We start from the raw sequence: 18,311 nt of genomic DNA on the forward strand, positions 1-18,311 counted from the left end.
AAGTTGTCAGACATCAACTTTGTGTCTCTCATGTTCATACAGCTGATCAACTAGCAGACTCACTCACGAAGCCTCTAGCCCGCAAACTATTTTTGTTGCATCGGTCCAAGATCGATATTCTTGAAAGGAGCTCGATCTTGCGGGGGCAGATTTTCTCTGATAACAGAGAGATTTCCTCAACTGCATAGTAGATGAGATTTCCTCAACTGTATTAGGCAATCTCTCTGCTCAGTTAAAGAAATCTTATCTTTCATCATGTATAAATAGATTTCAATATGATACTAATTGAAGTGTGCTTTTTTTCATTCTCTCAATTCTTCACAGATACGGCATCCCACGAAGGCGGTGTGTGAGCAAGGGCAGAGGCTTTGAATGTTAGATGGCTGGCAAGGTAGCTGGGATCAGAGGTCGTAGGAGCGGTGCCTATAAAGCCTTTTCCAAGACGTGTATGAGTAACGAATTAATGACTTTATGATTTGTACCGGAAATATCTTTTACTTTAAAGATATTTTTATAGCATAAATAATTCAAAGCTACTCTGTGATATTATATAGTATAATAAATATAATATATATATATATATATATATATATATATATATATATATATATTACATTAAAAATTTATCTCAAGCGTAAATTACCCACACAAAGTGGCATCCTTCGCTTACAACAAAGTCCGCACTGTCATCAGTCGTCTCCGATAAGGAGACCTTGTCCTACTCGGACTCGTTTTCCCAGTTGTGTTCGTCATCGGAACCTTCTCTATATAACTCATCAACGTTGGTCCTCCGCCACCTTCAACAACTCCTCTGCCATTGCGATCGACATCTCTGTCCTTGCTTTGGTTCCTCTTTGCCACCAAAGGCAGCAGATGAAGAGAAGAAGAACACAAGGAGCAGAGGCGGAGACCACCATGGACAGGCCTGACTGGACATCGCTCCCGCTGGATGTCCTCACGAAGATTGGCGAAAAGCTTCCCGTCCCTCACCGTGCCTGCTTTCGTGCCACATGCAAGGATTGGTGTTCCGCACTCCTACCCGTTGTCATCCCGTCCCCGTGGATCTTCTTAGTCGGCAAGAACAGCGATACCTGCAACTTCTTGTCTTTCCCCACCAGACGCTCCTTCACCTACTCCCTTCTCCCTGAGCGCCACGGCGTGCGGTATGTGGGCTCTCAAGCTGGTTGGCTAGCAGTCTACAATGAAAACCTGGATGTCAGCCTCATAAATCCTCTAACAGCGGCTCGAATCTGCCTCCCCTCCTTCCTCACCCTACCCAATTTTGAGCTCGTCGGCGGCAGCTGTGTCCTTCCTCATCTCCACCGAATCTCCCGTTTTTTTGTTTCGAAAGTTATCTTCTCCGCAAATCCAACTACCCATAATTACATCGCGGTGAGTCTCTATGGCACTCCCCAAATTGAAATCGCCTACGCAAAAGCAGGCGGAGACAAGTGGAATCTTCTTCAGACGACATCGACTCAGAATCGTTCATACGAGGATATCATGTACCACAATGGGAAATTCTACTGCATAACAGTTGAAGCCGAAGTCTTCGCTTTTGACCTCAGTGGAGTTTCTCCCACCGTGACGGTGGTCGCCGAGAGCACGTCACTCTGTTTGACATATTTCGGCTATCACATTCCTTGCTACGGTGTCATACACATTTACGGCAAATACTTGGCGTGCTCGAGCACCGGGGAGCTGTTCCTGATTTTTAGGCGCGAAGTTCTCTGTCATGAATCGCTGGGATGGAAGGGTATCATGGTTTGGAGGTACAATCCTCAGCGTCAGCCATGTTGGGAAGCTGTGAAGAACTTGGGGAATAAGTCCTTGTTGATCGGTATCAACAACGCTACATCGATTTCTACCGAGAATTTTCTAGATGCACGACGAGATTGCGTCTACTTTACGGAGGCGGTCAGATTCATAGTCGATGACCGGCCCGAATTCATTCTTAGCATTGGAGTGTTTGATGTGGAACGGAGAAAGTGGGCGCGGGCAAACTCTCAGTTAGAATCACACTCGCAGCCACCCATCTGGTTCACTCCCTCCATGCTGTGAACCAAGAAACGAGTAGTTCTTGCTCTTATTTGACTTACAACTCCTACTACTACATATAGAGATGATAGATACATTACAGGCCACAGTAACTATATCAACTTGTGCTTTGATATTGTGCACAAGAAAATGTTTTGCTTGATTTATGAAGTTGCACATCTGTTTTACAAGTTTGATATGACCATAGAAGATGAAAGCAAGTTTTCCTTCAAGAGGAAACAACATAAAGAAACATGTAGATGCCTTTTGCTATTATATGGAATTTTGATTTTGAGTGATTTCTTTATGGCCTTATCAGTCATCATTAGTTGTGGGTATCACTAGAATTAGTGATTGATTTGAGATCCTATACCTGCAGGTGCTATTTGATGAGGTTACTGTAATGAATTAAATATGAAAGAATTACATCATCTAATTGGAAATAAAGAAAAATAGTTACTTAATACCACATGTTGCTGAAGACAGATCTTACTTTGAAAAAGATAGTGACTTGTGATGTGTGAATGATATTATGCAATTTGGTGAAAAAATAAAGGACCCAAAATCTTGAGAACAATGCAGGAGAAGAATTTATCGGATGAAAAATATTAATGAGATAAATCAAACGTGCATATCCATTTCTTGTCGCACCTTATATTTTATAAGTATCAAAAAGATAATTATCGATACTTGTCTTACCGTCTTACCACATTGTCGCTCTATTGTGATTGTTTTCGTCAATCGTCTCCACCCTGCTATGACTGTCTCATTGCGCTACATTGTGGGCTCACCTTTGCCACCAAGAGGTCCCGTAGCGAGACCTTCGTTGTCGTCTTCGTCACCTTCGTATTGTTATGAGACCAAAGTCATCTCTACATAGCCACAACTATTATTTGTGAAGCCCCCCTCCATAAGGCCCTAGCCTTGCCCTCGTGAAGCCTCCATCCCCAGCATCTACATCCCATGTTATTGTTCTTATCATCCATTTGTTCTCTAAGGACAAAGGGTAGAGAGGAGGGGATGGGGTGGTCATTGACGGTATAAAAGGTGACGAGGTATGGTCGTCCGTGATGCCTATAGTCTTACCCTCGACTTTCCATTGCACTCTTCGAATGCATCATGCCTTATCTCCTCTTATACCGCCAACTCTCGTGTCCTCTATCATAGCTTTTTCCCTTCACCCATTTTCAACAAATATCTTTTCTCTTTCTCTCTTGTGATCTTCTCCCTATGCACCAGCCTACCCTTGCCCACTTTCACCATAGTACCATGCTCACATCCTTCACCGTCATCACCACATCTAACTTCTACTAAAGAGCCCAACGAGGAACTATTTGACCTAAGATTTTGGTCCTCTCTAACAAGCCCTCGAGCAAGAAGCACTAGGGACCATCAACATCACGATCGACATCGAAGAATAATGCACTGGGGCCTCTTTGCCACCCATAAGAACTACTATCGACTCGCCTCCAAGCCATTGGCCAACTCATATACTTGTGCTTCGATGAGCGCTCCACAAGAGGTGGCAAAGGGATTTTGTGGAGGGGCATCGGGAATGGAGGTGGTGACCATGTGGAGGGTTGGAGGTGACATTGCGAAGGTGACAAAGGTGACAACGATAATGACAAGGGCCTCACAATAATAGAGATGACTAGTAACATGACGAGATAGTGGGGAGAGGTGAAGATAGCCACAGTAGGATGACAATCGAAAAGGCGAAGATTAGGAGTAATCTCATCTTTTAAAAAATAAGGGATATTTTATGAAATAAAAAAAAGCAGAACACTCTATAAAAAAAAAGTAAAAACTTAGGGTTTTTTTTTTGAAGAATTTATCCTTCTTTTTTTTTAAAAAAAAGATTTTATAAATAAAAGCTAAATGAGTATAATACAATCATCCTAGTTCCCATCACACAGCAAACTAGAAAATATCAAGACAGGAATTTAATTTTTCCATCCAAGAGCAATGATATTATCTGTAAGTTGCTTAGTTTTGTAAGAGTATATAAGCTAAACCTAAACACAGAGGGATAAATATAAATACTAAAACTAGAAGGTTTTATACACGTAGACAACTCTACCGGCAACTTAATTCGCTGCAGCTCCACGTGGAATACACCTCAATTAATAGATACGATCCCTTTTTTTTTATGGCTTTCAGCTTTGAAAGGGCAATTATCCTTAGCAACTGTTTAGCATTTTGTATTTTGAATTAATATAGCTTTTGCTTTATGAACCCCCCCAAAAAAAAAAAAATCTGTCACCAACAGCAAACAGTAATCTCACACGTCTTAAAGCTTAAAATCTCACCTTCAACACTTATCTTTTGTCAAAATAAAAAAAAGTCTCTTTTTCCTTAAGCATTATCTGCTACTCTACATTAAACATTATAATGGAACACTTATTACTTGTAAAACAATAATTCTCGTTATCATTAGCCATTCCATTTTACATTAAATTCAAAATTTGCAGATTAGCGAGGTCAACTATAGAAAATATTGGAGACCTGAATCATCCCCTTTCCACTCAAACAAACAAAAAGAAACTTGGTAATATGCAAGGTTTTGTGTGTAAGCCAATCTAAGCTGTATATGTTCGACTTTTCCTCTTAGCAAGATGTAACATATATCATCCTTCTGGCACAAGTCTGCTTCGAAGTTAAATTGCATCCGTTTAAGGTAGCATCGTTTCTATTTTTATAAGAAACCGGACATGATCATTCAAAGATGTGCTGTGCAAGCCGCAATATTTGCCAATGGCTTCATGGTCTACCTATGTCTTGTATCTAGAATTGCAGATACTGGATAAGACGTACCTCAGGTGGCTTCAGTTCCCTCCGTCTTCAATGTTGTTTGATCCACAGCCTGGACATGTGCACCTCTTCTGCAAGTCCTCCCCAAGAGAAGCATATACCTTCTCCAACTCAGATGTCTGCTTTTTATAGTTAGGGAAACATTCTGAAATATGTAGCGGCCTCTCCCTCTTCCTATGGTTGAGTAATCATCAGGTTGATAGGCACTACTGCATGTTGTATATAGAACATGCTGCATACGCTTGCTGTGCATGTTAACATAATCATAAAACCAAACCAAGAAGGATATTCAGCTAGTTTCTGCAGCTGCTTCATTTCTTCCATGATGGCCGTCACAAGAAACCATCTCCTTTCAACATGGGCAAGCTGTTCACAAACCTGCAAGAATACACATAAGATAAATACTTCCATTATTTATCATGTATTACATGATTCAGACACCTAACACAAAATTTAATGGCCTAGTTTAGTAAATTAAAATCCTAGCTTTGTTTATAGAAGCTTCAAATATAAGTAGCAGACTCCCAGAAACTTACGATATCTTATGTCATAACAAGCATCATCAATTTCAAATGAAATATGAGCTAGAAATGTAGAAATCATCTGCAAGTGGACAGACTCGATATGCAGAAGCAATGACCATAAAGCCACCAGAAACATTTTATATATCATAATGATTGAACCACATATTCAGTTGTTAAATCTGTTATGTTTCTCAAAAAACATTGGAGAGTTGACAAGATAATGAGAAAATTTCCCTGGATATTTCTTGAACTAGGAAAAGCGTAAGATGACATAGGAAAGTACAGTCTAACATCTCTTGCTCATTAGATGACACCAATGGCATTTGGACTATGAGAAGAAAGTCAATAATAGTTAATCTAGCAAATTTATTCATTTATAACACTTGCTAACCATGAAGGTTAAGCAGATAACTAACCAGTTTCAAAAGAGAACATAAAAGTACTGAGGTAAAACCATTAATCAAGACCAGGTTGCAAAACGATATACTGGATTGATGATGATGTCGCAGGTTATTCAATCATCTGAATTAGTAAAAAAATATACTCTAGGTTGTCTAATTATAAATCCTACAACAAAAACATGTTAGAACCATAAACGAAAGTTTTGTTGCTGCCTATGATGAGATAAATGAACCAAGCCCAAATATGTTAAACAGAAAAGCTATCATTCTCGTTAATAGCAAGAATGAATGGAGGGAGATTAGCATCCTTGTTCCACATTGAAACATCAAATTCTTTTGAAGCAACCATGTGCATGATCTAAACAGAAAACATGTAGTACCAGAGTCCAATCTATATGTTAGAGTTGAATGCCAGATATCTAGTACACTTGTGAGTATCAAAAGGTCTTCTAGAAAGATATGGAAAGAAGAAAAGAAGAGGATACACTCTACTTATCTTTTCATATCATGCCTGGTCTTTTTTATACCAATTAAATGTCAAGTTATAGAAGTATTCAAAAATGAAATTTCTCAATGTTCACCCATTTTGATATAGCAAGTACTTTTATTTGGTTCAAATGTATTTGGGCTCATCTATAACCATATAGTATATGTTTTAGTACAACTTGAACTTCAGTCACCACTGAAACAGACTCATTGGTTTTGGAAACATCTGAAACAGGAGATGGGCTACGTTTTGGATATAACTGCTTTGTGAGGCTGTATAAATGACATAAAGGAGGATTTCGCTAATCATCATCATTATAACAAAAAAAATCAAATACAAGTCTAATAATTAATTATTTTGTTTAATATTTAAGGTCTCAAACACAAAATATAGGTCCACTTGAAGCCCTTGGTCTTATTTTAATATTATTTATTTACATGGGCTAATATTGTGTTCGTTTTTGCCAAACACTATATGTGTTTTTTGCTGTTGGTCTATATTATTTAAAATCTGATAATTTAAAATCAGCAAGCTGGACACCCAGTAGTTAACTAAATTCTTGGTCTGTTGGTTGGAGCAAAGCAAGTTGATCGGTTGCCCTCCTAAGTGGCCTTTTAAACTAGCAGATGGGTTGCCGTTCATATATATTCATTCTGCCTAGCTAAGGAGGCTGAGTGCCCACTCCAGGAACTGATCACATAAGAGCACGCTTTTTATGAAAAAGATAGTAAAGCTAGAAAATCACCTAGGATTAATGAAAGTCTAATATGATTAAATTACGGTATGTTTGCTTTATAAAAGCCTTTTTACCTTGTTTATAATGCTCTATTGTCTTTTTTGCTGATTTACCATTATTTTCCAGCAATGAAGATAGGGGTTCCATAAGTACTGAAAATTACAAAATTTCAACAATCTAGAACTTCAAGGAAAAACAGACACAGAGTGACTAGCACAGATTAGTATAGCATGCACATTTTTAATCTTCTCATTCATGGGAATTAATACAGAAAAAAAGAAAAAGAAACAAAAAACTGACCTTATCACGATTATGTCTTTCTTTTTCGTACTCTGCTTCCAACTCATGCATCTGAGTGCTGAGGCATGTAATGTTATCTTCAAGACCTTTTAGAAAGCCTTGCATATCAAGTAATTTTGTGTTTTAGAGTCTGTTTTGCCTGTTTGAATGTTTACAAATATATATACCAGATTAATAGTACTGGTAGTTCTGTTGTTTGATCATGAGTTTGATCACAGAAAGTATACTGGCGAACCCAGTTTAGTTGGCAAACCTTGGCAGCAGGTACTACCAAGCTTTAGATAAATAAATAATAAGCTAAATATTTCTGGTTAGTCAGTGCCCAAACATCAAAGTAGACTCTACTGATAAATTTTCTGCATTGGTACAAGACTTACAAGCTCTAAATTTCAATTTTATATGGACTTGATAATTATGCTTTATCAACAAAGTTGTTCCCATATAGATGAGATAAAAGCAGCTAGTTGTATTTATTCATGTTCATTTTAAGACAATGGCAACATAATGTAACATTGTGTTATATCCTTACTTTAAACATGTGTTGGGAGCATCACTCTGCAGGGTAACTACCCAGCCAAATGCATAGGTTGGCCCAAACAAATGATGAGGTAATAATGAATTTTCATTTAAGTCAATTACATTGCCATTTTCATTTTTTTTTCAGGCAACTAGACAAACATAAGCTCTATAATAAACCTATTTGTTCTGGATAAGTTTACTTTATTTGGCCTCATTGCGAATGCATGCATGGCTTATTATGCACCTTTGATAATTATATGTTCAGTGAAAAAACAAAAATAGTTTAGTTTAGGAATTTTCAAGATGTTTTAATAGTCAAAATTAATCATATGCATCTGAAGGACTTCAGAAATTGTATCTTTCATGAAACTTTAGTAAACAAAGATCCAGAAGAAAATTTATAAGAAGATCTGGAAGGATTTTACCAGATGAAGGGTTCAGATCTAGTTATAAGTTTACAGGTTGTTTTCCTTGTGAAGAAAGACCAGAATATATCATATGAATCAAATCACAAATGAATTCTGAATTCTGTAACTTTTCGGTATTGATCTTGAACACATAAGTTGCTACATGACATGCTAAGTATACAATGGAAACTTAAACCTGGACTGTTTACAAATAAAATCTACAGATCATCTTCCCAGTTAACCAAAGATACAAAGCAGATCAGCACATCACTTAACCATGTCTATTCAGAATGTATAAGCTGCATAGTCAACTAAAAATCACTTGCCATTATCTGAACAAAGTTGTCCAGGTTGCTCTTTCTGGAAAGCATTGACAGTAATCTCTTGAAATTGCCTGAAGGAGTTAACTATTACAGATACTTTGAATTTTAAAAGTAAATATTATATATTTTGAGAACTAAAAATTAGACTGTTGAAATGCTAGTGTCATAAAATTTGTTAGACATCAAATAGAGCATCAATAAATAGATCAATTATTCATTTAAGCATTAAAAGAAAATTTTCAATCATTGATTTTCAACAAACTTTGCTAAATATTTAGATAAGTTGGTTAGACAATAAAGCCTACCTAGTTTAAATGTTTGTTCACCAAACTTCTTCAAACAATGTTTTGTCGATGTACTGGACTTCTTAGTTCTGAAAAATCATTCTTTCAATCATTATTTTTTTTGTATAGCTTTTGATGACAATTGTTTCTTTTTTTCCTTTTTCCTTTTTCTCCTCTCATGCTCTGCTCTCTCTCTCTCTCTCTCTCTCTCTCTCTCTCCTTCTCATGAAGATATCACTCTCCCTCCACCATCTCTTCTTCTCCCTGCCCCTCGTAGACTGCTCCGTTGTGTCATTGCTTCCTCCCCTCTGTACAGAACTTCCTTTTCCTCCTCCGTTTCTCTTCCATGACTCCTCCACTTTCCCTCCTTCGCTCTCCAACTCCTCTTCCTTCCTCTTCCTCCTCCCCTCTTCTCTCTCTCTTTCTGTTTGGTCACTGGTGACCAAAATGTCAGTGTACCATATGTTAGTATGCTAGTACAGATGGGACCCGTGCCAACCCAGCCAGTGATTGGTATAAGTCTCACACAGAAACTAGAAACTTTGCCTTCTTCCCTTCTCCGTCTCTCTCTCATTTTGTTTAGTCCGTGCTGACTGGTACACTAATGTACAATGTATCAGTATGCTAACATATACCTAACCCAACCGATCCCACCCAACTACCAGTAGAGGTCTCGAACCAAGACTTAAAATCTTGACCAATATAATTGCAAAAGCAAATAATAAAAGTAAAAGAAAGCCCATGTTTTATAAAGGAAATTTTAATCTAGTTAACAGAATGGAATGTCTATTATGCATTATGACATAACATTCAACAGAATACACACAAGTTGGCTTTGTCATTGCTACATTGTTGCTTAACTCCATTATCTGCATTCAATAAAATATACACAAGCTGGCTTTGTTATTGCTACATTGTTGCTTTACTCCAAGACTGAGAAATTATTGTCTTATTTAAGCTTCCAGATCATAGGGCACATATCATTGCAAAGCATCATTACAATGTGGTTTTTGCACACCCTCAATAACAAATTGTATTCTCTTGGATTTATCAAGATATTTGACACTACAGAATAGGTTCCAAGTACTTGAACATTGGTAAATGGACCAGAGGAATAATATAGGAAAGCTTACAGAAAATTGATTAGGTCCTTTGTAGGATTACATCCAATAGGAAAAACAAATCTGAAGGATACCGACAATATATAGAAGAACTTTGGACTTTGGACTTTGGACTTTGGTGTTGCATAAACTGGATTAATTCAACTATATTAACACTTATTTTGTAAATCAGGCTTGAAAGTTTGTGCTCATCTTCCTTTTTGTCGTATCTGTATGTACTGAAATAAACTATACTTGAGATAAAAAGGCACAAGGGAACTCTATCATAGTAGGAATTTTTCGGAACAGATACCTGAAGTTACAATCAGCATTATTTTATTCTTAGAATCAGCATTTTGTAAAATAGCAAGAGCATCAAGAAAGAAGAGGGAATCTATCTCCAGAATAAAAAATTGTCAGAAACACCATTCATTAATATAGCATCGAGTTCTGAAAAATCATCCAGTGGTTATCCAGATCTAATTCCAATAGTCCCAAGAACTAACTCCAAAGAAACAGAGTGCTGATTGTAGCTGCCAGACCTTGGTGGGCTTAACTGACTAAAGCTAACCCACAGCAGTTCATCAATCCTAAGTGCAAAATGGTCCAGAGTGGTCCGTGCTGCAGCCAGCAGTGCTGATTTTGACCAATCAGAACCATTTCTAGTACATATTGGCTGTTCTCATCAGCATAGCATATGAGAACAATTTCCCATTTGAAGTTTTCTTAATTTTTTCTTTTCTTAATTTAGTAAATTTTCAGTAAGACAAACACAAGGATCAATGGTGAGAAAATATTCATGTAGCTGACTCCAAATGGTTGGAAATACAGTTTGTTCTACAAGTGGTTGCTGTCCAGTAAGACAGATATATTCATCTACATTTAAGACTTGTGATAACTTTGTAGTCATGTTTACTGATGTTTTCAAAATATATGGCATTTTACTAGTTCGACTACTGACCTATCTTCCCTTGGATGAAATTGTGTGCTAAACATTTTGACTTTATAGTTCTTTTTAATATTTGACATTGCAAGTAATGAATCAAATATAGAATCTGTGCAAAGCTCTATTGACACAGGATCCAAATAAAAGTTAGGGGCAAGAATGGACCAAGCACATTAAAGATGTATAGCTAGTCAACTTCACACGAATGTTTGGGAAGCTACACCTTCTACAGAAGTAAAATAATATGCCAACAATGTGATAAATCATACAGCTGTTTTATGTAGCTGAAATTTTAACCGACGTGGCCAAGATGAAAAGGCATGAGCAAAGGTCAAAATGTAAAAATGCCTGGAATAGTGCAAAACTTAGCTAAGGAGTTTGGAACAAAAAGATCATATACAAGTAAACAAATAAGAAAACTAAACAAATGAAAGTAAAAGCACGTTGGAATAGACCTTATTTTCTTGTTCAGCTCGCACATACTGTTAACAAATTCGTCTCTGCATCCACATAAAGATCGTGATTGAGTTTATACAGTTTTTAGTATATCGCACAAGAACAAAAAACTAGTATTACCGCATGAAACGCACTTCACTCTGTTCACCGATGCCAGGTGGATTAAGAAGATCAAATAACAAGGTCAAAGTTCGAAAACAAAGAATGACAATAACGAAAGAAAATCTAACAACATTTGAGAGCACGAGAGCGATTCTCACCTTGAGTGTATCCAGATCAGAACGGAGCTTCAATATCTCCTCCTGCAGCAGAGAAATCCTCGCCTACGCACGATAGTTACTATTAGAAAAGGATTTACAAGATCAATCGGCAACTAGAAAGGACGCGTAATCAGAACCTCTTGCGCATGGATTGATGCACCAATCATAGAAAGCTGAACCTGCGATCCCCTCAGCTCCTGCTCGACCATCTCCCTGGACCGCTTGGCCCCATCGAGGTCGGCGTTTGCCACATTGAGATCGTTCTGAAGTTCGAGGAGCCGCTTCTTACGATCGGACACCCTAAGCTCTGTGTCGAAGACATGCGGATTGAGCGGGGCGCATCGGAGCTAGAGTGGAGGCATGAGAAGCATGGAGCGGCCATAGTGTACCTTCTTGGGATTTCTCCGAGGCGAAATTGCGGATCAGCGAGAGGAGATGTTTCTGGGATTCGCCGGACGCCATGGCGAGAAGGCGCCCCGAGGGCTCGGAGATGGCAGCCTAGCTTTTTGGGGAACAGCACTCGTCTCCCACTCTTTGGTTCGAGCTTCAGCACGTGAAGAGAACGAAGGAGAACATAAGCGCGCATCGGCTCAAACTCGAGCTCGTTTTTGACTCGGATCGAACTCAAACACGAATTGAATTGATCGTTTTGACTCAATAAGAGTTATTAAAAATATTATATAGTAAAAATTTTGGATGATAATTTGATTATTATTATTTGTTAATTTCAGAATAATCTGGTCCGTCAATCCAGCTATAACAAATCATTGATTGACATCTCAACTCAAATATTGCAGAAAATAAAGTATCAATTAGGCATGTCGTATTGGGTATAAAAAAATATTCTTTATTAAGTTTGTTTACAAATCAAATATATACAATAATTTTTTTAGTTATATTATCATTTAAAACTCACTAAACTTATTTAAATACTCAGACTTCTTAAAAATATTTATCATAAATTAAAACTAACTTAATTATCAAAGGAATCTTATTGTAGATTTTTTTTTACCCTTAAATCGAAATAGGATATTAGATACATATATTTTATTATGCTTCGAAATGAAGGCATGCCAACTACGATATTCATTTAGGAGTCTCAACCAGTGATACTTGCGTTTGAACATAGCTAAGTGGTGCTTTGATTACTTGTTTTTATCTTAACAAATAGATTAGGGGCAATAGGGATGCTTTGGCTCTAGTCGATCATGTTAAATACTTTGACTATTTTATATCGTAGTTACACTCTACACATCATAGGCAAAAGGGACACAACGATTATATTAGGTGCTCATATGCTCATTTGTCTTGAGTGAATACATCATAATAAAAAAGGATATGTTAGTTTATTGAATATTTAAGATATTTTTTATTCACAATAGACACTTATATTATGTGTATTTTAAATAATTTTATTTTTCTAATAGAAGTATCACAAAGGAGATGCATTGGCCATAATCAGATTTTGTTTTTGCTTTTGTCAATGACAAATACATGAAAATGAGATGGTTCAATCCTGTCATGCACTTCAAATTATTTCTTTATCATACACAGATGTATCACAAGTGCACCTGCTCGTTTGGGGAGGCTCCTCCATTTACCTTTTCCATGAACCTTGATGTAGGACACAAGTATGTGGTCTTCCTGCGCAGTCCACGCTCCTGTCCTGAGCCCTTCCCTTACGCAGCATGGCTTCCTTCCCATCTCTCGCTCTCTCTCTCTCTCTCTCTCTCTCTCGTTTGAAAGAAGTTTGATTAGTTGTTGGCGACATTTATAGGTCGTATGAGACAATCTCTCATCATCATATATAAATAGACTTCATATGATATTAATTGATGTGTGTTTTTCTTCATTCTCTCAATTCTTCCTGGTATCACAACAGAAATTGTGAGGAGCCATCGCTGCTATTACAGCACCCCTATCGAGTCGACGTCGAGAAAAATTCTTACTGTCCGATATCACACCGCTGCCAAATTTCTCCTCGTATGTGGCAGTCCCCCCTTTCCAGATCCTAGACGGATCTGCCCCCCCACTTGTCGCCCACAGTCGGTCGTTCGACGACAGCTTCCCTGCTTCCAGTCTCAACCACGGCTACCGCACTAAGTTCCAAGCCTACGATGTCATGCCAAGCATTTGTTGGGCCCAGTGAACGCATTTGGTGACTTTGCATCGCAAGGAGCACACACTCTTGGTTCCTCCTTATTACAGAATTTTTTTTTTATTCTTCCTCCCTCCTTACCGTAGAAAAGTACCAACACTTCTTACTTTTTATTTTTCTTCCTCTTTACCGTAGAACTTGTTGATTCTTCCTGCTTTCTTACTGCAAAAGTACTAACACTTCTTCCTTTTTATTTTTCTTTTGATCCTTGTCATTGCTACATACTTCTACTTACTCCCATATAGTAGTCCATATCTTCCATATGTCTTCATCATCTACCTCTGTTGCTCCACTTACTATTCCAACAAGGAATTATAGTACTTTCCCACATACAAATCTTATCTCTATAAATGCAGCATCCCTCATCCCCTTCAAATTATCCAAAGGTGACAACTACGCATCCTGGCGTGCTCAATTTTCTAATATTCTATTTGGCTATGACCTTCTAGGCTATATCGATGGCTCTCTTCCTTGTCCACCAGCGATGATCAACATCCTAGGAGCATCCAGTCCAGTATCAAATCCAAACCACAAACTATGGTTACGCCAGGATCGTCTCATTCTTCAAGCAATTCAAGCTTCAGTCATTGGATCCCTCGCCCCACTCATATCTTCGTGTGACACTACTATCGAAGCCTGGTGCAAGTGATGAGGATATAAACAGGAATAACCTTTGTATATGAACAAATACTAGAAGACCATAATACGCAACGGAATTAAATGGAACCACAATAAAATAGAACACCAAGATATACATGGAAAACCCCTTCAATGTGAAGGGTAAAAACCACGGGGCAAACTAGAGACAATCCACTATAAGAATAATGAATATACAAATCTCAATCTCTTGCCCTAAACCCTAGCAACAATCACAAGAGAATAACTGGGATACAAGGATCACGTCACTGCCCACAATATCTAAAACCTCCCCAAGTAATCACAGCAAGAGTCTACTGTAGATTTGATCTAACCTGAGAGAACACTGCTAGATGATTGAGAACAGTCTCTCTGCGTTGTCCTTGTCTTCTTCTCTTTCTTTCTCTTTCTTTCTCTTCTTTTTCTGCCTTGTTTTCCTCCTTTTCTTTGGAATCCCGTAGTTGTTTTCTTCTCCCACGTTGCTGCCCTATTTATGCCTTTTTCTGCCTCCAAAACATAGCCACCACACCCTCCTAATGTTAATTAGGGTTAGGTTAAGAGGGAGTATGGGTTGTGGGCTGCCCAAGCCCACTATGGACTGAATTTGTGGGCTGCCAACCCAACAACCTTCCCCTTCAGCCCATTAGGGAGGCTGTCCCATGACTCCTCAATGTGAAGCCATGCCGACCAGTTGTCGGCATATCTCCTGCCTTTCTTTTGGTAAGGTCTTCATTCCATTTGGTAGCAGTACCAAATCATTAGTGTGGTTCTTCTGAAGAGCATCCATCTCTTCCTGCATAGCAACTAACCACTTCTCTTTCTGCTCACTTTCAACTGCTTCCTGGTAACTCTCTAGTTCACCTACATCAGTAAGCATCACATACTCATATGTAGAGTATCTTCTGGAAGGTTGATGTTGTTTAGAAGATCTTCTCAACTGAGGTTTTGTTGGAAGTTGCTCTCCAACTTCTTCTTGCTCAACATGTCCTGCAGGTAAATCAACATCAAGCTCTACACTATCTTCCTGCACATCTCCCCCATCACCTTGATATACTGGAAGAATAACTGGGTCACAATATGCTAATCCTTCTGCAAAAGTATTGGCTGGTGCCTTCTTCTTCAAATCTTCAAAGGTTTGATCCTCAAAGAAGACTACATCTATGCTTCTAAACACCTTCTGCTTTTTTGGATCCCAAAGCCTGTAACCAAAATGATCATGTTGGTAGCCAAGAAAAATACATTCTTTAGTCTTACCATCCAGCTTGGGATTCTCATTGTCTGGAATATATGCAAATGCGCGACAACCAAACACTCTTAAATGCTTGTAGGAAACATCTTTCCCTGACCATATATGCTTTGCAACATCACCATCTAGGGCTATACATAGTGATAAGTTGATCACATCAACTGCAGTCCTTAAAGCCTCATCCCAAAACCTTTTGGGTAGCTTAGCCTGTGAAAGCATACATATGATCTTTTCCTTGATGGTGTGGTTCATCCTCTCTGCAATTGCATTATACTGAGGTGTACCAGGAACTATCATCTCATGTTGGATCACATGTGACCTGCAATAGTCATTAAACAAACCTGTATACTCACCACCATTATATGATATTATGCATTTCAATTTTCTTTCTGTCTCCCTTTCAACCCTAGCATGAAACTCTTTGAAGACATTAATCACCTGATCTTTAGTCTTCAAAGCATAGGCCCAAACTTTCCTGGAAAAATCATCTATAAAAGTGACAAAATAAAGTACACCACTTATACCAAGAACATCAACAGATCCACCATGAGTTATTGTCCTCAAAGGATCACATATATCTGTATAAACACGGTCTAAGGCATGCATTTTTCTAGACAAAACAGAACTAGCAAATGAAACTCTATGTTGTTTACCTGCCAAACAATCAATACAAGGGTTCAGATGTATACCTTTGAGGTTTGGTAATACCTCTCTCTTTGAAAGAGCTTGCAGCCCCTTCTCGCTCATGTGTCCCAATCGCCTATGCCACAACTCTATGCTGAAGTCTTTTTTTATAGCATTTAACTGCTCATCATAAGCTTTAGCCTGCAACCTGTACAAAGTATGACATTTCTTTCCATTAGCTATAACAAGAGAACCCTTACTGAGCTTCCATTGCCCTTTGTGAAATCTGCTATCATAGTCTTCATCATCTAGCATTCCAACTGAAATTAGATTCAGCCTCAAGTCAACCACATGCCTCACATCCTTAAGCACCAACTTGCAGCCTAGGTTGGTCTTTAAATGGATATCAACCATGCCTATGATGTCTGCTGTGACATAGTTACCCATCTTGGCAACACAAAAATTTCCAAACGTGTATGTAGCAAAAAACTCCCTCTGTGGTGTAGCATGATAAGAAGCACCTGTGTCAATCATCCACTCAAGATCCTGACACACACAAGAAAAAATATCATCAGAATGAGACAAAATCAAATAATCACCACCCTGCATTGTAGCTATGATATTATCTTTTGACTCTATAGACTCTGCTTCTTTTCCCTTTTTCTTGCTCTTCTTAGGTTGCTTACATTGGTTCGTGTAATGTCATTTCTCACCACAATTATAGCAAACAATATCTTTTCTTGATCTTGACTTGCTTCTACCTATGCGTGAACTGCTTCTAGACTTTGACCCTCCTCTGTTCTCTGAGATAAGTGCCTGTGAATCATTCTGAGATGTTGCCAAACTCTTTCTTCTCAACTCCTTATTCAACAAACTGCTTGTTACTTGACTCATAGTGACAACACCATCTAGCGCAGAATTACTAAGGGAAACCACCAGTGTCTCCCAACTTTCTGGTAATGAACTGAGAAGTAACAATGCTTGCAACTCATCATCAAGAGACAATTTCATAGAGGATAACTAGTTATTAATACTTTACATTTCATTCAAATGTTCAACAATAGAAGCACCTTCTCTATATTTTAGGTTTATAAGTTTTCTGATAAAAAAGGCTTTGTTGTCAGCTGTTTTTCTTTCATAGAAACTTTCCAACTTTTTTCAAAGAGAATATGCAAAAATTTCAGTAGAAACATGGTGAAAGACACTATCATCAAGCCACTGTCGAATAAACCCAATTATTTTTCGATCTAACCTCTTCCACTCATCATCTGTCATAGTTATGGGTTTTGCACTATCCCCCTATAAAGGTCCATACAAATCTTTACAATACAAGAGATCTTCCATTCTTAGTTTCCATATCATCCAATTGTTTCCATTTAAACTAATCATGCGAGAAACATTACTGGCCTCCATGTTCAAATACAAAATTGAAATCATCAAAACCTCAGTGCTCTGATACCAGTTGATGGGGATATAAACAGGAATAACCTTTGTATATGAACAAATACTAGAAGACCATAATACGCAACGAAATTAAATGGAATCACAATCAAATAGAATATCAAGATATACGTGGAAAACCCCTTCAATGTGAAGGGTAAAAACCACGAGGCAAACTAGAGATAATCCACTATGAGAATAATGAATATACAAATCTCAATCTCTTACCCTAAACCCTAGCAACAATCACAAGAGAATAACTGGGATACAAGGATCACGTCATTGCCCACAATATCTAAAACCTCCCCAGGTAATCACAACAAGAGTCTACTGTAGATTTGATCTAACCTGAGAGGAGAACACTACTAGATGATTGAGAACAGTCTCTCTACATTGTTCTTATCTTCTTCCCTTTCTTTCTCTTCCTTTTCTGCCTTGTTTTCCTCCTTTTTTTTGGAATCTTGTGGCTATTTTCTTCTCCCACGTTGCTGCCCTATTTATGCCTTTTTCTGCCTCCAAAACGTAGCCACCACACCCCTCTAATGTTAATTAGGGTTAGGTTAAGAGGGGGTGTGGGCTGTGGGCTGCCCAAGCCCACTATGGGCTGAATTTGTGG

At 38.1% G+C, this 18,311-nt stretch overlaps 2 protein-coding genes across 2 annotated transcripts; one reads left to right on the forward strand and one right to left on the reverse strand.

Moving 5' to 3' along the window:
* The first annotated feature begins 915 nt into the window (after positions 1-915).
* Positions 916-2,061, forward strand: LOC103999425 (F-box protein At3g56470-like). Its single transcript, XM_018817958.2, has one exon. It carries the CDS (start codon positions 916-918, stop codon positions 2,059-2,061), a length of 1,146 nt encoding a protein of 381 aa, XP_018673503.2.
* Positions 2,062-4,607: 2,546 nt separating this feature from the next.
* Positions 4,608-12,127, reverse strand: LOC135586039 (uncharacterized). Its single transcript, XM_065084200.1, has 8 exons — positions 11,981-12,127; positions 11,729-11,898; positions 11,592-11,654; positions 11,452-11,471; positions 11,331-11,375; positions 8,549-8,616; positions 7,297-7,394; positions 4,608-5,226 (listed from the first exon to the last, which is right to left on the reverse strand). The coding sequence occupies exons 1-8, from the start codon at positions 12,051-12,053 to the stop codon at positions 5,023-5,025; spliced, it is 741 nt and encodes a 246-aa protein (XP_064940272.1). The 5' UTR covers positions 12,054-12,127; the 3' UTR covers positions 4,608-5,022.
* Positions 12,128-18,311: the final 6,184 nt, after the last annotated feature.

This window comes from Musa acuminata, chromosome BXJ1-9, assembly GCF_036884655.1.
Source record: "Musa acuminata AAA Group cultivar baxijiao chromosome BXJ1-9, Cavendish_Baxijiao_AAA, whole genome shotgun sequence".
NCBI classification, from domain to species: Eukaryota; Viridiplantae; Streptophyta; class Magnoliopsida; order Zingiberales; family Musaceae; genus Musa; species Musa acuminata.

Coding starts and splice junctions, on each gene's coding strand:
- LOC135586039 (XM_065084200.1), bottom strand. CDS start 12,053: ATGGCGTCCGGCGAATCCCAGAAACATCTCCTCTCGCTGATCCGCAAT. Junction 11,899..11,980: donor CTCGGAGAAATCCCAAGAAG/GTACACTATGGC, acceptor TCTTCGACACAG/AGCTTAGGGTGTCCGATCGT. Junction 5,227..7,296: donor AAAGACATAATCGTGATAAG/GTCAGTTTTTTG, acceptor GTATTCTTGCAG/GTTTGTGAACAGCTTGCCCA.
- LOC103999425 (XM_018817958.2), top strand. CDS start 916: ATGGACAGGCCTGACTGGACATCGCTCCCGCTGGATGTCCTCACGAAG.